At 41.0% G+C, this 27,546-nt stretch overlaps 1 protein-coding gene across 5 annotated transcripts in view; it reads left to right on the top strand.

The window, feature by feature from the left end:
- The first annotated feature begins 1,528 nt into the window (after positions 1 to 1,528).
- LOC134022944 (CUB and sushi domain-containing protein 3-like) overlaps positions 1,529 to 27,546 on the top strand; it is a 403,505-nt gene continuing 377,487 nt past the window's right edge. For all 5 annotated transcript variants that reach the window (XR_009930720.1, XM_062464691.1, XM_062464690.1 and 2 more), the window contains exon 1: positions 1,529 to 1,764. Coding sequence is in view for 4 of the 5 variants with exons in the window: in XM_062464691.1 (XP_062320675.1) it covers positions 1,587 to 1,764 (178 nt within the window). In the remaining variant the exon portion in view is untranslated. The remainder of the gene's footprint in view (positions 1,765 to 27,546) is intronic.

The following is a 27,546-nucleotide window of genomic DNA, read 5'->3' as shown; positions in this document are numbered from 1 at the left end:
GAGAACGATGACGTTGATGTTGTGCGCTAGCTTGTGTTGTAGTTCCGTAATGGCGGCGGAAAAAGATTCGAGCGAAGCCATTCGGTCCGTTGTGGCAACGCTGCCGAATATCCAACAGCTAAAGCCGGAGCAAGAACAAGTTTTGCTGAGTTTTGTTGGTGGCCATGATGTTGTGGCCCTCCTCCCCACGGGGTTCGGGAACAGTTTGATTTTCCAGCTACGGCAGCTAGCTCTGTTACAGTAGTGGTGAAGGAATTGGCTAAGGCGAACGCTAGCGATTGGTTATGGCAGATCAGAGTGGCTCTGGGCAGATCCAATAGTTTTAAACTTCAACAGAGTACCCGCCTACAAGGAAGTCAACGCTTGTCTATGGAGCGAGGCCAGACTCTCTGTACTTGAAATGTACGAGAGTCTGGTTAGGACCAGGCTACGATAACACCGGCACTGCCGAGGATCTGTCTGAAGGATTTCCCTCCTCCTCTTCTCCGTTTCTTTTGCAGCTTGGAGTTCTCCTTTTCTTGTGTTTTAATGTGTTTGTACAAGTTGGTGGTGTTGCCACAGTAGCGAATAGCCTTCCGACGCACATCGCAGTTTGCAAGGTTTTCATTTACCAGCGTAAAATAATTCCACACATTGCTCAACTTTCTTTCTGCCGTCATGACACTCGGGTAGCCTACAGCCAAAAGTGTCAACACTGCTAATTGGTTTTTGCTTGATTGCGCATGATGGCAGGACAACATCAAACTTGAGCAGGGGAGGAGGAGCAACGTGCACGAGATTGGAGGGAACGGCATATTATTAGCTTCAAATCATATTTTAAACATTAGAAACATTTGGCTACATTTCATGCTACATGAATAAAATCACTTAAACATCTTAGTATAATTTTTTTTTATGTGAGGATCGATCCTTTTGATAACATCCGTATCAAAAGTATCGATGCTTCAGGATAGATTCGCCCACCCATACTGCAGATGGCAGAAGAGACCTACGAGTTGAGCATTGGTTGCAATCATCTCATCTTTCAATTGTGAACGTGGATTCCATCAATGTCAATATCCCACTCGCTAAATCCCCCAAATTAGAGTGGTGTTGCCTAGCCGGCGATTTTTGTTTTTGTTTTGCCAGTCAAGTCAGTAGCCTATAGGCCTATCCCCGATGTCCTTAAACCATATAATTACCATTAGCTTACCATGTGTTCCCTTTTTTTATTTACAGTCATAGCCTTATCTTGTGTTGCATGCTGACAGTTGTCAGCTTATCCACTTCATGATTTGTCGCTGGCACATGCATTGAATGATGTTACTTTAGTTTACTGATCAATCAACAAGACTATTCAAATGCACTTCTCCAACGGCAAGGCAAGGATAGGGTGAGATGGACTGAGATATAGCAAAGACAAGAACACGCCTGGAATAGTAGGCTACTTGATGCCCCTCTTGGAGAGATGGTTGAGTCCTCATTAAGGTTGCTGTGATATCCTAAAATCACTGCTCACTTTCTAGCAGCGTTCTCACACCAGCACCGCAGCTCGCTGTCTCGGGACAAGGAAGACTTACCACATAAATGAATGTTTAGTTGTAAATATGAAAGGAACCTATAGTGGCGGATACTACGCTGGATTTATTGATCTAAAGGAAATTGTTAACAGAAGATGCGTTAGATGTGGCAGGACAGACTTAGATCAAGCTAAAACAATGAGGATTATAAATGGAATTTTATTTTGGAACCTCATATTTTCGATGATGTTCACTTGTGTAAGAGGTACGTCATTGCAGTATTTCTTTATTTGATGCTGGTCCTACGAAATCGATTGCTGCTTGCATTTATAGACGTGCGCAAAATGCAAGGGTTGTAGCTTCGGGGACGTATTTCTTAGCCTTGGCGTTCAATGCAGGCATTGAGCAGAGGCTCAATAGATATTCTTGCAGTACACTCATCCAAAAAACCTACGTGAGCTGCTTTGCTTAGTAACCCGTAAACAGTTACTGGCGAGAGGGTACTGCAGTTTTTTTCTTCCTTTTGGTAAATCACGAATGCTACAGTAGCCTAATTATATGCTTATATCTTATAGCCTATGTCCATTTACTGAAGAAAAAAAAATATTTTGAGAATTTGGAATTTCCCCCCAAAATGCAGCTGAATCGTCTTTAAGAGTTTCATAAATTACCATTTTAAAACAAATTTGTTCCGTCGTGTTTATAGGTCTGGCCAGCGCATGCAAGTGTGTGATTTTAATAGGTTTGGTAGTTAGTATTCCAGTGGCTTGCTTGATGTACTATTGGGCTATCAATTTGTCTAAATAACATTATAACCTGTTAGTTAGGTCATATAACATTTCCCCCCAGCAGTTATTGAGTGCTTGGAAATACAATGGCTCTCAATGCATAATATATGGAAATTTTTATAAATCTGAGACACCCTTTCAATCTAACCGCATCATTCAGTTTAGGAAAATGCCTTGAACTAATTGTTGCACAAACACTAGCCACTGTGCAGTATTTACTTTACAGTTTTTTTCAAATGCTTACACACATTTTTTTTGACTTGTCCTTTTTTTTCAAAACTTAACACACAAATCCAACAACTGCACACACAAAATGCAAAATGTCTCGCTTCTCTTGCAAAATTAAGCAATGCATTCAAAATATCACAAACACGTCTCAAAATCACACATTTGTCTCATGTTGCAAACACTTTTTCCATTCTATTACATTTTTGTATATATCATTTACACACAGTTATTCAAAACCTAAAGCTCTTCTTTCATGAGCTCCTTTGTACATTTCTGTACAAGATTGAAAGTAAATGGCAGAGATGATGAAAAATTCATGGTAAACCCGAAAACAAGATTGAAACCAAAATTATTTTTTTACTATAATCATTTGTGGTTGTGAATACAGTATTACCCAGTACAAAAGAAAGAGTGTAGGAGGACAGAAACCAAACCTAATTTTTAAAAAGGTCATTACGGAATGGTGTGTCTGTGTGTTCTTACAGTCACTGTACTGTTGCACGGTATGATACAGCAATCCACCAGACTGTGACCAATCATGCAGTGCACTACAGTCAATGGATGCATGGGTTCTAAAATATATGTTTGTGTATAGTATACGGCGTGTTGTGCTGAAACAGCTATTATGTGTACATTAGAACATGTGTACATTACAGTAGATTCTTACATACCTGCTATCATTTCTACAGTAAAGGTTCAAATTATACCCACCACACCAATCGACTCAAATTAGGCTATTTATAGGCCTATTCTAAAGCCATGATTGGTTGGTGTTGAGTAAATCAATGAGTGTTTGCACATGTGAGGAGTTAGTGTAAGGCACTGATGAATTAGTGTGTCATTTTGATTGGTTGTGTTTGAAAAAGGAAATCAGATGCTTCCTGTTAGAATTTTGTGTGTTACGTGGAGAATTGTTTGTTGTGTTTTGCAAAAAGTGTTTTATGAAATTGAAAACTGAGTCAAAGGCCAAAAATGTGCGTATGGTTTTGTAGATTTGAGGTGTGGTTCTGATGTTTGAGTGTCAGGTTTCAGAAATTGTGTGAAAAGTAAGGAATTTGGGTGTAAGCATTTGAAAAAAACTGTAATATGCATGCTTACTGAAAACAGCAGACCTTTATTGAAGGCTTCACTTGACATAATTTCATGACACTATGTACAATATTAAGCATAATATTAGTAATAGAACATCCCTTTACCCAGGCCAAAGTACAAGATTCATCATAGACACACTTCACTATGTCCTGATTCATGAGGGTGTCTGTGTTTCTGTGTGCTTGAGTTTTTGTGTCTTTAGCCTGTGCATAGCCCATATGCATTTATTTTCATGTTTATCTAAGTAGGGATGGATGAAATGTGTTGCACTCGGTGAATGTGGTGCTGCAGGGGCACAATGCTGTTTCATCACCACCCACATTGTGTCAATGTCAGACCTTGGGGGCACAGCCAATCCCGTCAATTCAACTCCTTATTAGGCTCAAGGGGGTGGGGGGTTTGGCCCTCTTTGGGAAAGAGAGCAAAGGCAACATGAAACAGCCTTCCACTGACTCTGCCAGTACACTGCCACCTCACTTGGGTAGATTTCACATACTTGTGATCAGGCCAGATCTCCCATGGATAGCGATGAAACAATAGCAAGGTTCAGGCCATCATTTTCACATCACATATTGTCCCCGTCTCATTTCCCAACCTAAGTCCTACTGTGTACCCAAGACACCCAAGGAGATCTGAACGGACTTGCACAGTTGTATCCAATATGTGCCAAATAGGTTCCGTTTGCTGTCTAATTCACCATGTTGTTCACAATGTTGCACTACGGCCATATTTGTGCGTGTACCAACACACATTTTCCTTTGGAAAGATACACTTTACACCTGGAAGACACTTTGAAGCAAAAAATGTAACTGTGATCAAAACAACTTTCCTTCGCAGTACTTTATCAAAGTACAATTTCAGCTGTCAAATGGTAGGGCTTAGAGGGGTCTGGACTTGAGCCACCGAGTCTTGACACAGAGCAAAAGTTGGAGAGTGATCACCAAGAGGTAATTGGAGGTAATCAGGTCCGGTGGATGAGACCGTAATCTAGGGGGGATACTAAGCGTGATGAGGAAGACTGCGGGTGAATGTGATTATGTAAACCAGTGCTGTTGGGGCTAATCAGGATTACAATTTGTCTGTGTAATTATACTCTATCTGCAAGGGAATGGAGGGCATTATCCTTCCCCTCAGGTGCTCGATCTCAGTTGTGCCTCCCTAGCAGAGCACTCTCACAAACACAGCTCCCTTCTCCCAACCTAGAGAGAGTCTGAACAAGCCAGGTTGTTGTTTGTTGTGACATGGTGTTGTGTTGTATGATGTCACACCTTTTTTTGTTGTTGCTGTGTTGTGCTGGTTGGGTGTTTGGGTAGGCCACTGCTACTCTTCATGTGAGGTTTCCTGGGCAGATTAAGTTGCTGTGTCAGCAACATTCTTGTTTGGAGATATGATCTGATCTGTATAGTCCACTGTAAATGACTCTGGGCTGCCAGTATTCTTAGTTCATGATGACTTTTCAGTATTCTGAGATTTCTCAATTGCTAGCCAATGATTCAGCATGATAATGGGATTGGAAAGATAACCTGAGAGGGGAAATTGCAAACAACACCACAAGGCTATTCTGGGGAAAGCCATGGTAATGCTGACAGCAGACACAAAGGGATGTATTGTAGTAACAATACATTATGAGAGCTTGACTATTGTATTAAAACACACAAATACACACAAGCACAACACAAATTAAATACTTATGTTATATACAGATAACAGAATATTTAATTAGTTGTCATATAGTTGGACTAGTGCACAGTGCCCCTGATGCAGTCGGTGATTAAGATGACAGTGAAACACACATACAGATTCCTTGAACTATAGATAGTGCATAGTGCCTGTGATAAAATTGGTGGCACACACACACACAATCCTGGAATTTTAGATAGGTCATAGTGCCCGTGATGATGTCGGTGACCCACAGATTTATGGAATTATAGATAGATAGTGCAGTGTCCGTGATCATTGATCATTCTACGTTGATCAAAATGTATTATTTTGGTTCTCTGTTAAATTGTCTTACCACCACAAATATCTAAACATTTAGTTCATAACAGGTGCAATTTCATGCACAATAGTTGAGCCAGTTGTCATAATTGTAGACTTTTTTGTACATTTGCAATGTGCAGGCAGTTTTGACATTAATTTATGTAACAAAATTCACTGATCTACTTAAAGTATATCCACTTTATATTGTCGTTCTGTTAGCTAGTCAGCCCCTTTAAAAGCAGCTGAATATCGGTTGTAAAAGAAAATTAGCTTCTAAATAACAAAACAGAATTTCCCCTATTTTCCTTACTACACTTAGTTTCATTCATTGCGAATTCCTTTGTTAATCGCATTAGTTCAGTCATGGTACTGCACTGATTATAATAACGACACCTGCAAAATATTAACTTCGCAGAGTGCCTGGTTTTCCAGATATTCGTAAGAAACTTGCTGCAGACCAGAGGACAAATCAGAATGAAGGGGCTGGGACGCCAAGAGAGCAAGCCAAACTGGGGGCAAATTATATATTTTCTTTCATTATTTTCATGCAGAATATGAATTTTGTACAGTGCTCGGTTCTTGAGCTGATCGTGTGAAACCCATTCTAATTTGTACACACACACACAAATAAATTCCTGGCATTTTTAGAGAGATATGATGAACAACTGGTTAAGGTTAAGGGAAGGAGTTTAAGCTAATGGAGAGTTCAATATTTTTCTTTGAAGAAGCACCGATGAACCATCAACAAGTGGAACACCTATGGGACACCTTTACAGTTTTTTTCAATAGCTAAAACACTAAAACCCATTGGCTGAACACAGTTCTCAGTTGCCTGAACTCATTTAGGTAATTGTGCAGTCTGTTGTCAATACCTTAAACCATTTCACATGGTAAAACACAATTTGCAGATCTCACTTAGACTTTTCAGCAAAACTCTAAACACATTCTCATTCTCAAAGCACATTCTGCACTCTAATGCACATGTCATCCATACTGGTAAACACAAGTGGCAACAATCAAATACAAATAGAGAAACATGTCATTGATTAAACACAACCACTCAAAATTGATTTCACTTGTTTCAAATGATGTGACACAACCAATATAAGCCAGTTCAGAGAGCAAACAGGTTGTTGAAGGTGGGAAGATATTGCTTGTGATGTCGACAAAGTGCTCTGGCCTAACCCAGCCCAAAGACAAGAAGAAGCACATTGATCACATGTTTACTTCTTAGATTTTTGTCCCTTTTACAGTTTTTCACAATTGCTAAAACACATTTCTTGAAACAGTCACCCATTTTCTCAAAACTGTAAACACAAAACCTCATCTTCAAGCACTATTTGCATTGCAGTACAGTGCATTGTAGGCTGTATACTGTACAATGAACAAATTGTATGGCCCTGAACATTGTGCTTTCCATTTGTTACAGTAACAGTACTGACTGCTCAATAGATTTTGACTGGTTGCAGGTTCATATCAACAAAGAACAAGAGTGAGTTGTGAGATGTAGGGTACAGTACTGTATAGGGGTACAAGGAGGAGAAAGAACCCCAAAATTGCAAAGAGCAAAGCAGAGTAGTAACTTCTGATTAATTTTGAGCTACTATGATAGAACATGTTTTCGTTCATCAAAAGACAATGATGGATAAATAAACAGGTAAAACAGTTTTGAGGCGAAAGTTTCATTTTGCAAGAGGAGTCAGAGGTTTTGTAAATAGTGCTTGAAGATGATTTTTTTTGTTTAATGTTTTCAGAAAATGGAGCAAGGTTTCATAAATTGTGTTCTAGCAATTGAGAAAAACTGTAATAAAGTATCTGAAAGCAGGTCAAATGTTCAAAATTGTTCTTGTTTATCTGTTGTATTTAACACTAGATCGTTCCTGTGCAGATGAAGTGGATTCTCAGTCCACACAAACCATTTCAGGCTACTGCTGTGTCCTAAATGGATGGATCATTGATTGACCAATGATCTGCTTGTGGGAATCCTTGCTTCTTATTTGGGGCATTTGGTGTGGCTTGTGGTGGTCTATTTGCAGAGGCAACATGGTTGTTTAATTTTCCTGTATTCCAGCTCTGTTTTCTATTAGGTTAATTTCTGCTGTTTCAGTAGATGAAATGTCGTTGAATATGTGACAGCTACTCTTATAAACTAGTATCCTGGCTATGGAACTATGATTTAGCCTAACACTGAGTGGGCTAGCAAAATAAAAGGTAACTAACTTAACATATTTGGATCCAGGCTTTAACATTATACCAAATAGACTCACCTCAATGACTTCACTTACTATAGAAATCTGCATGGTTATTTTTGTATACTGCAATATCTTTCAGCCTTTTATCTAAATTGTAACGGCACATTCTAGAGGCAGTAGTCATTGGCCAGAAAGCCTCTTTGCAGCTCCCATTGTGAGGAATATTTCCCTTTCACGCATCATTGGGAGTGTAATGTGTACATTCTATCAATTTGAATAGTAAAAGTGCTGCACAGGCATCCAAGAAAAAATGTCTCTCTATAGTGACATCAATGTAAGGTGGCTGTCGCACAACCATTTCAGCCGTCATTATTAAGTTCCTCAGGGTGCTTCCGCTGAAATGTTATGCTTCCTACTGTATGGATTCTTTCACCTTCTAGAGCTTTTATTTGAGATAGAGCCCGTCTCACTTCTGAGAAGTGCTGGAATTTGTAAGACTTAGAGAATATAACACTTAAGTGGTACACTACACTTGTAATAAGACACAATGTGGACCTAAAATATAAAGATGAAGCACATCAGAGCCAATGACAAAAACCATCAGACACTTTATGGTTTGTTTTTCATACAAGTTGCATTAAGTGTAGCATAGTCATCATTGTTCACCTTTAGAAAATTCCTCATCTTTACGAAGATGAAAATGGGTTTGACAGGAACCTGTATTGCAGCACTTATCCTCCTGAAGATTACTTTTCTAACAGATACTCAATAGCCCTAAACACAAGGCTACTGTACTTCACATTTCTGCTTGTTTTTTCTGTTTTTGAAATGGTGAGAGATGGAAAAAGAGAAGTGGAGAACAGATCCTGAAGCAGGAGGCCAATGGTTTGACCTTTAGTTTTGCCAGTTAAGGCCTCTATTGGCGCTGCTTTAGCTAGCCAGACTGATGGATATCTTTCTGTTGGCTGACTCACCTCTAAGGTCAGCAGCAAATCAATACAGGTTTTTGCACTCTCACTTTGATTGCCAGAAGCAGTATCATGCTATCTTGTCTCTGTGATAGGCCATCATGACAATAATGAAATATGATCCTAAGAGGAAAAGTGTCCTTGAATAAACCCATATTACATTTACCAGTATTCATTTAGCAGATGCTTTTATCCAAAGCGACTTACAAGAGAGAGCTTTACAAAAGTGCATAGGTCAATGATCATAAACAACGAGATAGCCCCCAAAACATTGCGGGTAGCCAAAACATGAAGCATACATTGTGAAAAGCAAATAAGTGCCAATAGGAAGAATCATGTATGAGCATGTAGTTAAATAAATTACAAATTAAACAACATGAACCTCAAAAGTGCAACAGTGTACCTGTAGGAAAGCAAGCAACAATAATATAATTTACAGCAAGTAGTCAAATCAGTTAAAACTAACCACCAAGTGCAACAAGTCCCTCAATAAGTGTCATTGTGTTCCTGGAGGAAATAAACTAACATCGGAGTCAGGTGGCTGAGCTGTTAGGGAGTTGGGCTAGTAATCTGAAGGTTACCGGTTCGATTCCCGGCTGTGCAAAATGACGAGGGCAAGGCACTTCACCCTATTTGCCTCGGGGGGAATGTCCCTGTACTTACTGTAAGTCGCTCTGGATAAGAGCGTCTGCTAAATGTAACATCGGATCCAACAAATCTTTCTTAAGTACCGTTGTACTCCTGGAACAAGTGTGTCTTTAGCCTTTTCTTGAAGGTGGGAAGCAAGTAAGTGTCTCTGATGGAGGTGGGGAGATGATTCCACCATTGGGGGGCCAGACAGGAGAAGAGCTTGGGTTGGGAGAGGGCGCTCTTGAGAGGTGGGACCACCCGACGGTTGTCAGAAGAAGACCGAAGGTGGTGGTTGAGGGTGAAAGGCTGGATGTAGGCAGGTGCTGTCCTGTTCACCGCTCGGAAGGTCAGTACCAGGGTCTTGAATCTGATACGGCCATGATGGGTAGCCAGTGAAGGGAGATGAGGAGCGGGGTAACATGGGAGCGTCTGGGTAGGTTGAAGACCAGGCAGGCTGCTGCGTTCTGAATCTTCTGGAGAGGGTGGGTTGCGCATGCTGGGAGACCGGCGAGAAGCGAGTTGCAGTAGTCCAACTTGGAGAGGACAAGTGCTTGGACTAGCAGCTGGGTAGAATGCTCGGACAGGTATCCCCTGATCTTCCGGATGTTGTAGAAGGTAAATCTACACGACCGGGAGACTGCAGCAATGTGGGCCGTGAGGGAGAGCTTGTCATCCATGGTAACCCCGAGGTTCCTGGCAGAGGATGAGGGGGTCACCGTCGCAGATCCCAGTGTGATTGAGAGATCGTGGGAGATGGAGGGTTTGGCCAGGATGATGAGAAGTTCTGTTTTGGCGAGGTTCAGCTGGAGGTGGTGCTTTGTCATCCAGGCGGAGATGTCTGTGAGGCAGGCCTCGATTCTGGCTGACATCCCCGGATCATATACCTATGTGGACAAAGGGCTTTGGCCTGTCTGATTAGGTATACTGTGATACAGTGGCAGGCTGTCAGGGCCTGCAAGGCCTTCTCTGCTGACCTAAACATAAAAAAAATAAAAACAAAAAATATTTAAAACATTTGCGGTTATATATTTTTTCTTGATAATTTCCTCCCATCTTAATGTCATTCAATAAATACACTGACATAAATAACAAAAAATATTCTCCGTAGTCTGTTCTCTTCATGTCATATTTAATCCACTTGGTTGAGCTGCTGACAATGTTGTATATTATGGTAGAGTTTTTATCCAATCATAATTCAGCTAGCATGTGTTGTCAGGTTCTATGAAATCTGCCTGAGGCCTTCAGAATCAACAGGGCAGGCTCCCGTGCGCTGTAAGTGAACGGAGACGGTCTATTGCGATAGATCAGATCTCGAGTCTGCGACACCAAGGCCATCTTAAAGGCCTTTCGCTGAACTTGACATGTACCCGTCCTGTGATTGGATAAGCACTTGTGAGAGCCTGAAAGAGGGCAATCCGTTAGCGAGAGATTCAGATAGGCTAAATTCGCATAATCTGCAATTTATAATGTAAATAACGTGGCGCAATCAGCTGCGCCAACATGTTCAATTGTTTTGCTGTTGCATATTCTCAAAAACAAATGCAAATAATCTGTTCACTTTGATTTTCAATGAATAGTTTGTTTCATTATGGTCTCGTTGGTGACATGAAACGGCGACAATGTGCAGTTTATTGGACAAACTTGTTTAACCTTTTAAGGAGTGAGTTCTAAATATTACCGACGCTTCCACCAGAGTGAGTTATTTTTCCAAAACGGAAGCTAGCTAGTTTTAGTTAGCTTCCGTTACCTAGCAACCTAGCATAATACTCGTAGCAATGCTACTACCTGCTAGTGTTACTTGTTAGCCTCCTAATTGTAAATTTTGAAGCCATACTATAGCGTTTTTCATATAGTTTTTGTCTATCGGAAAATAGTCGGTTGGAATGTTCAGAATCACACGTGTGACGGTACTCTGTGGGGCCCGCTTTCGAACGATCACATATGTGTGACGCTACTCCTTAACGGGTTAAACTCACATAGCGTACTTTTGGTCAGTGGCGGAACTAAAGTTTTATACATGGGGTGGCCAAGGCTACTTCAGGGGGTCCACAGTCTTGGGTCACTGTTTTCATACAGTATAATCTGGGTCTAAGTGCTGGAATATGGGCTCAAAACGGGGCCAAAAGTATTGCAAATGCGTATAGGACAATCCACAAATGTAAAACGTGTTCCACAAATGTAAAACGTGTTCCGCAAATGTAAAACGTGTTTTGCAAATGTAAAACATGTTCCGCAAATGTAAATTGCTTTCCACAAATGTAAATCGAGATCCACAAATGTGATTAACTGTCCACTGTTTTTTCTAACTACATATTTGCAAGACATTTTCAAGGGGATTGCGTAAAATTGGTGCCATAAAGCTTCGCAAATAGGGCATTAAAAAGCTGAACTTAGATCATGTGACTTTTGTCACCAATTTGACGCACGTGACTTTTGGCCCCGATTTGACGCTAGAGTCAAAACGGGGCCAAAAGTATTGCGAATGCGTATGACGATCCACAAATGTAAAACGCGATCCACAACTGTAAAACGTGATCCACAAATGTAAAACTGGTTCCGCAAATGTGAAACACATTCCGCAAATGTAAAACACGTTCCACAAATGTAAAATGCGATCCACAAATGTAAAACGTGATCCACAAATGTAATAGTGATGTGTCGTTCGTGAATGATTCGTTCATTTTGAACGAATCCTTACAAGGACTCAGGAGTAACGAGTCCTCTCAAAGAGTGATTCGTTCATTTTCTCATGGCCGCGCATCGGGACTGTTGCATAGGCTCGTCCAAGTAAACAGAAATGATTCGTTCATTTCCCGACTCGGTCTTCGGGTACGAGTCTTTGGATCATTTTTCACGTGACCTGCATAGGCTCTGTAGTGGTAGCTAGAGGAAACGAACGATTCGTTCATTTCCCGACTCGGTCTTTCTACGAGTCTTTGGATAATTTTTCACGTGACCTGCATAGGCTCTGTAGTGGTAGCTAGAGGAAACGAACGATTCGTTCATTTCCCGACTCGGTCTTTCTACGAGCCTTTGGATCATTTTTCATGTGACCTGCATAGGCTCTGTACTGGAGGAAACAAACGATTCGTTCATTTCCGACTCGGTCTTTCTACGAGTCTTTGGATCCTTTTTTCACGTGACCCGCATTGTATTTTTTAGTAGAGGAAACAGTTTCCTCATTCCCTTTCGCGTGGCCGCTGTTTTAGTAAGACGTGAATGATTTTCGCTGAAGTCATCATACTGACTGGTTTTGTTATTTTCACTTTACATTTACACTTACAGTTTAGTGCAGTGTAATTGTTTGCCGTGATAATTAAATGCTAGTGTGATAATAAATGACCAAATCATACAAACTGTCATGATACATTATTTTAATGCAGGAATTTCTTTTAAAATAGTATCTGCTGGAGCACATGTCATGCACTAACCTACATGAGAATATGATACATGTTTGCAGTGGACGGATAGCCCCCCCCCCCCCCCCGTTGAAATGAACGAATGACTCGAAAAGAGATTCGTTCATTTTACTGAACGAGATTCAAAGAACCGAATCAGTAAAATGATCCGAACTTCCCATCACTAAAATGTAAAACTGGTTCCGCAAATGTGAAACACATTCCGCAAATGTAAAACACGTTCCACAAATGTAAAATGCGATCCACAAATGTAAAACGTGATCCACAAATGTAAAACTGGTTCCGCAAATGTGAAACACATTCCGCAAATGTAAAACACGTTCCACAAATGTAAAATGCGATCCACAAATGTAAAACGTGATCCACAAATGTAAAACTGGTTCCGCAAATGTGACACATTCCGCAAATGTAAAACACGTTCCACAAATGTAAAACGCGATCCACAAATGTAAAACGTGATCCACAAATGTAAAACTGGTTCCGCAAATGTGAAACACATTCCGCAAATGTAAAACACGTTCCACAAATGTAAAATGCGATCCACAAATGTAAAACGTGATCCACAAATGTAAAACTGGTTCCGCAAATGTGAAACACATTCCGCAAATGTAAAACACGTTCCACAAATGTAAAATGCGATCCACAAATGTAAAACGCGATCCACAAATGTAAAACTGGTTCCGCAAATGTGAAACACATTCCGCAAATGTGAAACACATTCCGCAAATGTGAAACACATTCCGCAAATGTAAAACATAATATAATGCAAACCCTTAGCATTTGTCTTAAATTGTGTTAAATATGCTTTACATTAATGAAGCAATAAGTGAATAATGAGACTCCGAGTTAGTGGTGCGCTTCAGTCTAAAGACGCTCCTACAACTCCCGGTGTCACCCCTTTAACAGTCTGGGTACAGCACATAGAACCTACATTGCTACATCACGGGTGTCCAGTGCGATTTACTACGTGTGAAAACGATTTTACATTTGTGGAACGTGTTTTACATTTGCGGGATGTGTTTCACATTTGCAGAACCAGTTTTACATTTGTGGATCACGTTTTACATTTGTGGATCTTAATACGCATTCGCAATACTTTTGGCCCCATTTTGACTCTAGCCAAAAGTCACGTGCGTCAAATCAGTGACAAAAGTCACATGATCTAAGTTCAGCTTTTTAATGCCCTATTTGCGAAGCTTTATGGCACCAATTTTACGCAATACCCTTGAAAATGTCTTGCAAATATGTAGTAAGAAAAAAACTCAAAGGCAAATCTAAATGTGATTGTTTGTGGACAGTTTATCACATTTGTGGATCTTGATTTACATTTGTGGAAAGCAATTTACATTTGCGGAACCAGTTTTACATTTGCGAGTTCACGTTTTACATTTGCGGAACACGTTTTACATTTGTGGAACACCACGTTTTACATTTGTGGATCGTTCTATACGCATTTGGAACATCCAAAATATTTTTGGGAAAAAAAGCTCAAGCACCAGGGACTTATAATAGCATTTCTGTGTTACAGAAATAACACAGTGCATAGTTTATTTACAAAACAAAGTGAATTTACACACCCCAAAAAAACCCCAAAGAAATCAAGCAGAAATGGACTTGAAAAATATAAATAACTTGGTGCCCAACAACGTTACAAATTTACAGTGTAATATTTATGTTCATATATATTATGTTAACTAATAGCAAATACAAGTTTTGGAATTGGCCTAAACAAGACCAAATTAAATCTGTGTGATAAGAAACCCTTTGGATGTATAATTTTAGAATGTCAGTGTACAAGCTAGTACACAGTGCAGGTATTATTTATTATACCTACTAACACAGATGTAAACACAATGTTAGGCTAAATTGGGAACCGATCTCTCGTCTATCTGATTACCGTATTTTTCGGAAAATAAGCCGCATCGTGTATAAGGCGCACCCCCCCAGAATGAGCACTTTGTGTTTGTAAATCGGAGTATAAACTGCACTGGAATATAAGACGCACTTTGAAAGCAAACAACCTTACCGTTGCGCCGGTTAACATTGAGCGGACCACTGCTCACGATTGATTACTTGCCATCTAACTAGACAACATTCCCAATCAGGGTTAACACTCAAATGATCTAAAGACCATAGCATTACCCATTTCAAAACAGAATGAACACAACTATAGAACTCCAAACAATGCTTATTTAACTAAGCTAATGCCCTTAAAGGGGTCATTGATTGCAGAACCGAATTTACCTTGTCACAGTTGAATAACGAAAGTTCAGTGGGTAAAATGGACATACAGTGAACCTCAAAGTCCATTGACACCTCTTTCCTATGTAAATCTTACAATTAAAAAATATAGCTGTAAAACGGTAGGTTTTGAAAAAGCCACCGAACTGACGTCAGTTCAATGGCCCCACCTTTTTTGGCTCTGGTCTGTACCTCGGTCATGCCCCAAAATTTGCGTAGAAGAACGTTTTTCTAGCATATTGAAAATGGACTACGGTGGTAAATGAAGTGATCCAGGCTGCACAGGGAATGCTGACATTCCCTGTGCAGCGTCTTCCTAAGGAACCAAACACTCGATGGGCTGTGATGTTTGTCTATGAGAAGATCCCTGTGCAGTTCGACCCTCAATTACACATTTGCTCAAACCATTTCACTAAGGACAGTTTTGAATGAAAACTTTGGACAATTTAAAGAAGGATTTGCTAAGCCGCTGTTGCTGAAAAGAGGTGCTGTTCCAACCTTAGTGCTATGCTCATCACAAACGCAAGCTGAAAGTATGATTTTGTCGATAACAGTTAGCAATGCTAACGTCTCCTGTATCTAGCATAGGTAGAATGCTAATAATAATACGTTTCTAAACACATCAACATACCTTACTTAGCGAATGACTCTAGCTACACTAGCTGTAGTCGGGGGAAGGGAAGCTTCCCAAAAAATTGCGAGAAAACGAATAGCAGTCTAGCCTATTGCTAACGCCTGTCAAGATTATCTATTTGAAATAACTAGAGAAAGGCAGATGCTATATACAGGATACGTTAGCATTGCTAATAACTGTTACCGACAAAATCATACTACAGCTTGCGGTTGTGATGAACATAAGGTCGGAACGCACCACTTTTCAGCAACAGCAACAAATCCTGCTTTACATTGTCCCAGGTTTTCTAAATGTCCTTGGTAAAATGGTTTGCGCAAATGTGTCGAGGGTCAAACTGCACATGGATCTTCTACGCTACGGTATAGACAAACATCATGCCCGTCTAGTCAATGTTAGCTAGACTCTAGCTCATCTGCTTTTTATTTACGCTGATTTGCAAGGAATGCAAGAACAGCTAGATAGCGAAAACACCTAGACTGTAAACTAGTTTAGCTTAACGCAAGAGCATAGGTAGAATGTGTGATGATTCAGCCTAGTTTATTGGCAATGGGGCTAACTTTATATCATGTTCCTGACTGTTTCATTCAAATAAATAAAACGTGTTGTCATGTAATTCTATATTTAAAGATGCATGTTTGTCCAGATCTATTTTTCATTAAGATAGCTAGAGCTAAATGAAGCTGAGTTGAATCACGATAGTTTGTTTGCTAAGCTATAGTGCTAACGTTACCCACCTAAGGCGATCCTGTTTGCTTTGACAACAAAAGTGGAAACAACTAACGTAATCATTTCAAATGATATCTAGTCAATCTGTTGAAAACAGTGTTGTGTAGACACAATAGATTTATTTGTACGTTTTTATTTCAAGTCTCCACCTTCATGTTTCAGTGAGTGTTGGTAGTGTTGCGTCTTTGCTCCGCAGCTTCATTCGTTGTAAACCAACCAATCAGCGCGCAGCTCATGTATATATTCATGAGCATACCATAAAAGGAGAAAACCTAGCGTTTTTTCCAGGGAAAATTTCACTGGATGTACACTACCGTTCAAAAGTTTGGGGTCACTTAGAAATTTCCTTATTTTTCAAAGAAAAGCACTTTTTTTCAATGAAGATAACATTAAAATTAATCAGAAAAACACTATACTTGGGCAAGGCACTTCACCCTACTTGCCTCGGGGAGAATGTCCCTGTACTTACTGTAAGTCGCTCTGGATAAGAGCGTCTGCTAAATGACTAAATGTAAATACATTGTTAATGTGGTAAATGACTATTCTAGGTGGAAACGTCTTTTTTTAATGAAATATCTACATAGGTGTATAGAGGCCCATTTCAAGCAACTCTCACTCCAGTGTTCAAATTGTACATTGTGTTTGCTAATTACCTTAGAAGACTAATGGATGATTAGAAGAATAATTATTAGAATGCCAAAGGTCTCCAATGCTGTAATTGCTGCAAATGGAGCATTCTTTGACAAAAGCAAAGTTTGAAGAACAAAATTAATATTTCAAATAAAAATAATTATTTCTAACCTTGTAAATGTCTTGACTATATTTTCTATTCATTTTGCAACTTATTTGATAAATAAAATTGTGAGTTTTCATGGAAAACTGTCTGAATTGTCTGGGTCATCCCAAACTTTTGAACGGTAGTGTATAAGGGGGCATAGAACAGCACCCGGGCCATTTTCAGCCCAACCAATGTTACATACCCTATTCGGAGACCTTAAGGAACAGTGTGAAATACCCCAAAAAAAACAGTCAATCACCCCTTTAACTTAGTAGCTTTTCAGCTTGCCGCAGGGCATTCTGGGTACCAAGAGCAATGCACGAGTATAGGCAATCTACAGCATTGTGTAACACACTTCGGTTCTAAAACCGGATTATAAACTGCTTCGAAATATAAGACGCACAAGCACAAGAAAACTGTAAAATCGGAGTACAAGCCTACTGACTGTCTCAGTTTGTCTGTTATTGGAGTCGAAGTTCTAACATTAACTTACACAGCTACTGTAGACTAATCAACATTCGTAAAAAATGTTCAGGAAACCTAAACCCAATGCAAACCTTAAAGGGGTGATTGTTTTTTGGGGGTATTTCATACAGTTCCTTAAGGTCTCCGAATAGGGTATGTAACATTGGTTGGGCTGAATATGAATATGGCCCGGGTGCTGTTTGTTGTTCTAAAAACGCTAGGTTTTCTCCTTTTATGCTTCACATAATAAAGACAAATATGATGGCATTACATGAGTGTTGTGTGTTTGTTTGACATCAAATACAAATGTATGTATTATAGAAACCTCACAAAGTTACCTGGATGCTAGTCACAAATAAATTGGACACCTTCAGTACTGTGTTGCGTGTAGAATATTACTACATGTATAGGTTACTACTCGGCAGTGTTCGCATTTACGCTGATATTGTCAGCGACGATCTAAGTATTACTTTGCAGTATGTGGTGTCATTAAGAGGCTGTGATATCGTGGTAAATATGGCTATATATATTGCCTCGAGACAACCCAAAATACGTGATGATTAGCCTACATTTGGGTAGTGTCTACAGTAGTCATTTCAGAAGAACCAAAACAACATGTTGCCTGAAGGCCAACGTAAATAAATCCGTGACTGAATTACCAAACTTCCCATGTGCTTTAGTAGCTTGCGGTGTAATGCAATGGACTTCAATGATGGATGTGTTTTTGCTCGTGGGATCAAATCCCACTCGAAAAATTTATTTTCTTAGCTTCCATTTATTATGGCGTGAATGGCTGTAATGTAATGTGTCTATGGGAACCAGTTGTTTTAGATGAAGCCAAAACAAGATGTTACCTGAAGGCCAACGTCGTTAATAAATACGTAACGATTTAGCTATTTTTTTATGAACTAGAGTAGCTTGCAGTGTAAAGCAATGGACTATAGTGAAAAACGTGTTTTGCTCTAGCGATTGAATCCCACTTCATGCGAGCCTGCAAATGTTTTATTTTGTCTCCGTTTATTTTGTTGTGAATGGATGTAATGTAGTGCGCACGTAGCCTATACTTTCATATTCGTCTCAGCAAATATGAGATACGACTTGAAAATCGCCAGTAATATGTTTGTGAATTTGTTACGAATCTGGTGATGGAGGAAGACTGATACGTGAACGCACAGCTGGGGAACCGTGGGAACCAGTTGGGCGACAACACCGGTTTTCTGCAACCACATTGCGCCCGCATTCCGAATGTTTACAAATAAATGATTGGTCTATTTGAAGTAAGTTAAAGGGGTCATTGATTGCAGAACCGAATTTACCTTGTCACAGTTGAATAACGTCAGTTCGGTGGCTCCACCTTTTTGGGCTCTAGTCTGTACCTTTGTCACGCCCCAAAATTTGCTGCCCGCTGAAGAACTTTTTTCTAGCATATTGAAAATGGACTACGGTGGTAAATGCAGTGTTCCAGGCTGTACAGGGAATGCTGACACTTTTCAGAGTCTTCCCAAGGAACCAAACACTCGACGGGCTGTGATGTTTGTCTATGAGAAGCAAGAGCATAGGTAGAATGTGTGATGATTCAGCCTAGTTTATTGGCAATGGGGCTAACGTTATATCATGTTCCTGACTGTTCCTGAAAACGTGTTGTCATGTAATTCTATATTTCAAGATGCATGTTTGTCCAGATCTATTTTTCATTAAGATAGCTAGAGCTAAATGAAGCTGAGTTGAATCATAGTTTGGTTGCATAGTTTGGTTGCTAAGCTGTAACGTTCTACCCACCTGAGTCGATCCAGTTTGCTTCGACAACAGACGTGGAAACAACTAATGTTATCATTTCAAATGATAATTAGTCAATCTGTTGAAAACAGTGTTGTATAGACACAATAGATTTATTTGTAAGTTTTTATTTCAAGTCTCCACCTTGTTTCGGTGAGTGCTGTTGACCGTGTTGCGTCTTTGCTCCACAGCTTCACTCGTTGTAAACCAACCAATCAGCTTGCAGCTCATCTATAGACTTATTATTTGTTTGTAAACATTCGGGATGCGCGCACAATGTGGTTGCAGAAAACCAGGAAAGGATAGCCTTTATAATGGCTAGAGAAGTACACGGATTATACAAAAAGTTTGATTTAAAAAGACTAAAAAGGTCGAGGAGGACAGCCTTTAAGAGAGAAAGCGATTCCCCATTGATCTGTCACATCAGAATTTTGATTTGGGTTACGAAAGTCTTGAAATTTGAGTGAGAATGTCGCCCGGTAGACCGCATAGTCTTAGGCGGCAGCCATGTCTTCACGTCGTGTCACAAAGTAAAATTTTTTACAGTTTTACAGTCAATTCTACACCTAAAAAGTTGAGCAGGGCAGCTTTCAAGTGATATGGGAATTCTGCTTTTAGCCAGCTGGTGATTTGTGTAAAACTGGCAATCTGAGCGCTTAATAAGTGTAGAAGTGCCTATCTTGCATCACATCAGACCCATACGTCCTAGGTTGGGGCAAAGCTCCGAATGTTTACAACGTCTGGCTCCGTGCCTGATTAACACTCGGATCGTTAAGCAGTCTCAAAAATTGTATCAATATAAAAAATAATACAATCCCTTTCTGTAATCATGATACCCCCCAGAAAAGTTCACTGCACCCACAGTCAAAGCAGGCTGCATCCGGCCCTGTTTGGTATACAAAAAAAAGGGCCGGTCTTGGGCCTGAAACTTCCGGGCTGAAAAGTGGGCCCACTCCGGCCCTGATTTCACTTTCAGTTCATAAAGTATACTTACTAAAGTACTTAAAAGTATACTTTGGAATACTCTAAAGTAACCTGTGTAGTGCACTTTCAGTTCATAAATTATACTTCCTTTAGTGCCTCAGAAGTATACTTCGCAATACTTTCAAGTGCACTTTGAATTATTGAAAGTATTTACTATTATCTAGTAATATATATGTAAATATTCAGGGGCCCCTCAAATGCCGCTGAGCTTGCGTCACTTGGCGGGTCCTCGCAAAGTGACACGGCAGATTCTTAGCTGAATGAAGCTAATTACTGCGTAAACACTAATGGTGTAATAATCCAGCTCTTCTTATGAAACGTAACAGTCATTTAACTCATGGCTACAATGGCAAACCTGCACAACAATGACAATTTCCACTCAACAAAACACTTCATTCTAAGCAGACATTTAAAAAACGAAATTCATGAAGTCACATTTTTATTTCGAACAAACGGCAAACTTATCAGCAAATTTTAACACTATTTACCGCCTTGCATCATGGGAATTTACCATCCAATGAGCCACGCTATCTTCATTTTTTCACATCATTTCATTTTTCAGTCAGTTTGACAGTATAACCTTCAAATGCAACCCTTCTGTCTGCTTCTTTCTCAAGTAGCTTTTTCGTTTTTTCCATTAATACTCCAATTGATAATTATTAGTATAAGAGTATAGGGTTTCAGAATGTTTTGGCAGTAATTAAGGTTGCAGCTTCAGTAACAAAAAATATTCAACGTGCAATGGATAATAGACTTTCCTACACATGAATAATTAGAATGAGATGGATCTAAAAAATGTAACCTGTATTGTACTTTAAAATTATTTTGACTGTTTTTGCTGTGTAATAATAGAAAACGTACATCCTACTCCAGAAGAAATGTATACCATTTTCTGTTTCTAAGCATATCAAAAGTGAACTATTTTCTAAGTATACTTCTTACAAAAGTGAACTATTTTCAAAGCATACTTAAAAGTATATCAAAAGTGAACTATTTTCTAAGCATACTTCTTAAAAGTATATCAAAAGTGTACTATCCATATTTTAGTATACTTATATTATACTTTATTATACTTCTTTTTTGTAAGGGTATGATGACCTGATCGACACTCCAAGCATATTATACCCGGGAGAAGTTCGTCTTTTGCCTCTGACATTGCGCAGTTGAGCATGCTTGACAGTCGTGTGACGTAGGGTGATAATTGGTCTATATTATGTCTTTTTCAATCGCGAAAAGAGCTTGTGGAGCTGTGGAAATATTCTCTATTCTGCTGTCTGTTCTTATTCTTCTGTATTCTTCTGTATCTGTATTTTGGGGTGGCCCCGGGGGGGGCAATCAGAGGTCAGGGGTGTCCAGTGCCACCCCGGACACCCCTCTGGCTCCGCTACTGCTTTTGGTGGACTTCGGTGAACAAACTTTTTTGACTCATCTCTTAAAATTGCCTCTTTTTTTGAGTTTTGACAGTATCCGTGATCTTAGTTTCCTACTCTTAATTGTGAATGCGAGCTTATTGATTTTAAACGCTCCGGAAATTATTGTTGCTCAACTAGCCTATATTAAGGTGATGTAATGTGTAAGAGTGATTCTGTATGGATTCTCGAGCCGTGGTGTCATATTGATGCAAGGGCGTAGGTTTGCATAGGGTCCATAGGGACTAGTCACAACCAAAGTTTGGGAAAGACACAATTGTCCCCACCAATATTTTGTTAATTTTCGAAGAAAATATTTTGCACAATATATTCGCAAAACTCATTCGTATTATTATCTATACTATGTTTGTCGCCCAGAAAAGTGAAAAATAAATTTCCAAGTTAACCAATGCGCCCTCGAGCCTGCGAGACAAGATGATGTCATTGAATTGGTTGAATTGGGAGATGTCAGAAACACTTTGTGAATCGTGACTTGCAGAAAGAGAGCTGGCAGTAGTCTGACACGGTAAGCTACTAAATATGCCAGGAAATAAAAGCCTCATATTAGTATTTCGTTTGGTCTCAGCATTGATATTTTTGACCCTTTTGTGCTTTGTAGATGGAAAATGTCACCCATCAGAGATATCAGAAGTTTTTTCACCACCCAGAGAGTAAGTAGCTATCAAGAGAAGGTCGTTAGTTAGCGCAAACCTGTAAGCCTTACATCGCCACCCATTCTACAATTGAAACATGTTTTGAAAGTTGTTAGTGTAGTAAAGCATGTAACTTTTGCTTGTATTAAATCTATCCCTAGCATCTGCAATCTTTCGACCAGTGTGTTAGCAGCAGCTGGTCTTGCTGAAGCCAGAAGGATAAAGCTAACCTACCCACATAATGGGACCGTGCTAGTTTAGCCTAGTACCAGCAGGCTAGCAACTCAAAAGTGATATTAAATGAGCGGAGCTAGTTCAGGCATGGCACTCGGGCAGCGCGCGCCATATCACCCATCGCCGTGTTCTTAGCCCATAGGCTTAGCTTGATAGGCGGCGCTATAAAGTCGCACACATGCACGCACAAGCGTCCTCGATTACCTTTGTTATTTGCGCTGCTGCCATTGCTGGTCGCTTCCCGTTCTCTGTGTTGTGTTGGCCTGTCTGTCGTTCGCGTTTCCCTGTCCGTCTCTTTGGTCTCGGACGGCGTGTGCGTGTTTTGGGGATCTGAACAAAGGTTTCGAGCTGCTTCCTGATGATTCTCCATCCGAGGAGCCCTGCACCGATGGGGTCGGTGGAAACTCGGGGCGCCGAGTCAGGCACAGTTCCCGTTTGGCCTTGTCGGCCAACATTAACCCTCGTGCTGCCTTCGGGTCACATGACCCAAAGGTTCATAACGAACCATCGTTGTGTTTACCCAATTTTACCCAATACAAAAACAAATTAAAATAATTTTCTTTTAACCTTTGCAATGTGGGGGGTCTGAGACAGCCCAACGGTTAAAAGAAAATGCTTCACTTTGTCTTTGTATGCGGTAAATCTGTCGCAATACGACGGTGGGTCACAATGACTGATGGGTCAGAATGACCCAAAGATAACACAAGGGTTAAGGACTGTCCGTTGTACAACATGGGGTTCGGCCACTAGGAGCTGTTTGTTCCTCGAGTGCGGCGAGGCCGTTCCATCCGCTCCCCTGCATGCTGCCGGGGAAGGCTCCGGCCAAGGGCGGCTCCGTTTCCCGTGCTGCTGTTGTGCTGTCCAAAAAGGGGGCTCGCGTTCAGGAGCCGACCACGAGCACTCGCGGCATATCTGGCATATCCGAGGAGCGACATTTGCAGGTACTATCGTGAATCACGTTCAGGTTTTCTCTGTGCACTGACCTGTTGGACAGGCGTCTGATCGATTGCGGGGTGTAGGGTTGGACATATCGTGCAAGGACAATGCAATGTGCGCGCTTCTCAGCAGGGGCAGCGCCAGAGAATTTTTTTATGCAGGTGCTGAGGGGGTGCTAGATCATTGACGGGGAGTTGCGCAATTATATATATATATATAGGCTATATATTAAATACTATCAGGGCCGGAGTGGGACCCATTTTCAGCCCGGGAATGTAATGGTCAAAACCAGCCCATCCCCACCAGGGGCCGAGCCATACGTTGAACATTCGGTTTTAACCCGAACCTAGGACATACAGGTTTTGATGTGAGGTGAAATCGGAACTTCACATTAATGCTCGCGCAGTGCAAAATGGTTTCTTGAGATTTATGTAATATAAACATTACGTTGGACTCATATTGTCAGAGCTATATTTTCCGGAAATTACAACCCAAATTTTTACCTGAAAGATTCTGTGCTTTTGAGAAAAAACATTTTTCCCACCCTTGCAGGAACATAGTTTAATGAAGTGACAGATCTTTCATTTTTTACCTGGCTTTTTCAGTTCCTCCTGGCATCTTTTCCTCGTCCATTTTATTCTTTTCGCATCAGCTTAATCTTGCTAATTCCCTCCACAACAATAAGACAGCATGCGCGACAACTGAAAATGGCACTTTTTAATGCACGGTCTGATCATACGCTTATTTATTATTTATTTAGATTAAAACCTAGTGTAGCCTCTTAGCTTACTTATCAGTCACACAGTAACTTAACAAACTCGTTTAATTCGGTGTGTGAAAAAACAAAGAGAAAGCAAGCGATCTGCAGGCCCAATTTATGAGCGGGCACCGGGAATTCTCCCCTTTTCTCCCGATGGCCACTCCGGGCCTGAATACTATTAATAAATTAGCTATTTTTTTGGGGGTGCTATCGCGGTGCTTTGGTCTTTCTTGGGGGTGTTGAAGCACCTGCTAGCACCTCCCTAGCGCAGCCCATGCTTCTCAGTCTACTAACAGTCAACAATAATAGGAGCATGAATGCATTGCTGCACAAGCCCGCATTCGAAGAAGCAGCCAGAGTTCGCTAGATAGCTACTTTAGCCATTAGTAGTGTTACTGTTACTAAGCTGCCCTGTTTTTCACTGCTTGACTGAGCCGAACAGAAGTGCTTTCTGTATTTGCGCCATTTAAATTGGTTGTTAGAATCGTGGAGCAGATCCAATCTACTCGCTCGCATTTGATGACGTTTCATTCAATTCCGAGCATCGGTATGATGAATACAGCGGAAGCACTGGAGTACATCGTCCTAGTGACATTTGAAGTAGCCTAACAATGGAGACGGCAAACTTTGTCGGTTAATAGCAGTAATAGTTTAATAGGATGTGTCCTGTAAAGGAATGAATTTATGATGCTAATCCTGCTGCTATTTCATATACTACTAGTTATGTCTCTTACTTAAGAGACGCATCTTAAGGTCCCATGACATGCTGTTTTGGATGCTTTATACAGCCTTAGCGGTCCCCTAATATTGTAACCTATCTGGTCTACGGTAATTTGCACGCATGTTGTCTTATGACATCATAACAGGAACATTTTTAATTGGAGCGTTGAGCTTCTTTTTCTCAAGGCAGAGAAGAATACCCTGGCCCGGTTACACCTTTAGATATACCAATGTGTACTGACAATGCTGAACATATATGTGTCTGATGTAATCAATGCGTCAGAAAATGAGTAACGATAATGATGAACCGAGAAGCTTGTGAGACGGTCTACATGAAGCCAGCTATGCTGATTGCAATTGGTATCTGCATGCTGCAGGTAGCCTGCAGGGACGCTTCCCCGATCTGTGCCCTCGTCAAAGGGCAAGTGAATACCGTCAACCCCTGCCTAGCTTCGATATTATTATACATACCATGATGCGTTCTCTGTGAGCCCTCTGCCTGTAAACATGTCTGTGCTGTGCCCTTTGCAGGGTGCACCGTTTCGAGTCCCGCAAGCTGCAACCGTGTCCATCAAAGCATTGGTGGCAGGTGTCCAGTTGTACGGTCGGTGTGCGGATCTTTCATCATGCAGCCTTCTGGGGAGCACGTCTATCCGTCTTGTTATGAGCGGTGCACGGAAGCAGCGGGCTGAAAGCAGACAACGTCTTCCTAACACTCCCCCTTTACTGCACAAACTACTGTAGTGACTGAGACAGGGGTGCGTCGTGCTAAGTCGACACCAGTCGAATCAGAATCAGAATGGGTTTTAATCGCCATGAAAGTTTGCACAGACAAGGAATTTGCTTTGGCAGGAAGGTGCAAACATTAAACATATAGGAATCAAAATTTTTAATATGAGGACTAACTATACTAAGGGTACATAACTAGCAATGGAATTAGATTAAAATAAACTATACAATAAAATATAAAATAAAATATAAGTTGCAGTAATTTACAATATAAAAATACAAATATTACAAATGGTACAGGATTGTATTGTCCAGTGAAAAAAGCAGTGTTGGGCATTAAGTCATGAAGTCAGTGTGAACCCTTGGCCTTGTTGAAGAGGCCAAGGGTTCACACTGTCGCCCCTGTTTACCAGTGACGCAGCCGACGGGGCCACGACCAGATCGTGGCTCACGCAACTCCACTAAGTTCTGTGTGAGCGCTATGGCCTGTCCCCGGAGCTGTATACAGGGTATTCCTTCCGGATCAGGGCGGCTGCTTCTGGTGTCCACGTCCACGCTGGACGTTGTGGAAGCGCAGAACTCATGAGCGCTTGAGAACAGAGACCGGGACTGTGTCGGGCGATGCTTGCAGCCGGTACACAAGAGGCTTGCATTGGATAACGCTCTGCGACTATCTACTCTAGGCCGAGCAGCTGAGCAGGCGCTCAAGAAGAAGTCGAGCAGGCGCTCAAGAAGAAGCCGAGCAGGCGCTCAAGAGGAAGCCGAGCAGGCGCTCAAGAGGAAGCCGAGCAGGCGCTCAAGAGGAAGCCGAGCAGGCGCTCAAGAGGAAGCCGAGCAGGCGCTCAAGAGGAAGCCGAGCAGGCGCTCAAGAAGGCGCTCAGGAAGCCGAGCAGGCGCTCAGGAAGCCGGGTCTGAGATCTCCGGTGACCAACGTGGTCCGCATGTATCCTGTGGTTGGGTGGCTTCATACATTGCAATGTTAGTATGTCTCTTCGGATCTCCATGCAGCCCTGGTGATCCGCAGACGTCCTCTGATGCGCTACGTCGCCATCAGAATCCAGTGTCTACATGGGGACGTCCGTTTAGATGCCCTGGGAACAGCGGATGCACCGCTGACACATTTGTCTCACACATAGCTGTAGTCATCGCAATGATGGCATGACCTGGGCATCCAGAAAACACCTCGTTTTGTCACTAGTAACAGTGGGATGTCATGTGGTCCTCCTGAGGCTCAAGAGGAGCGACGCTCCGCTCTACACATAGTATAGACTGGCGGAGTGTCGGTGTTTTGGGGATTTAACTTGTTGCTCCCTGCCTCATGTCATGCATGCTGCAGTGAAGGCAAGGAGCGCTTCCCCATGTACATCCATTCCGCCAATGTTAAACCATTTGTCATGTGTATGAATAAATGGTGAAATCAATCCCGTGAGTGTCTTGACTGAACTGGTAATAAGTAGGCCTATATGATCCCGGTAACCCTTCCTTTTACAGTCCCTTAAGTACTAGGTATTTACATAGAAAGTAAAGGGTATGTTATGTGTTTTATTGTGTAGCGGGGTTTGCTCGTTTAAGATTAGCAATACTTAATTTATAATAAAGTATGTAGTTCTTGTGGGCACCACCTCTTATTGTTAAAGGGATAGAGGAAACCTTATTGAATAATATTTAAATAATAGCCTTCGTAATAATCAGTCTAATCTTGAGT

Source organism: Osmerus eperlanus, chromosome 7 (genome assembly GCF_963692335.1).
Source record: "Osmerus eperlanus chromosome 7, fOsmEpe2.1, whole genome shotgun sequence".
Taxonomy (NCBI): domain Eukaryota; kingdom Metazoa; phylum Chordata; class Actinopteri; order Osmeriformes; family Osmeridae; genus Osmerus; species Osmerus eperlanus.
The sequence above is the reverse complement of the archived record's forward strand: the minus strand, read 5'-3'. Positions and strand labels throughout refer to the sequence as shown.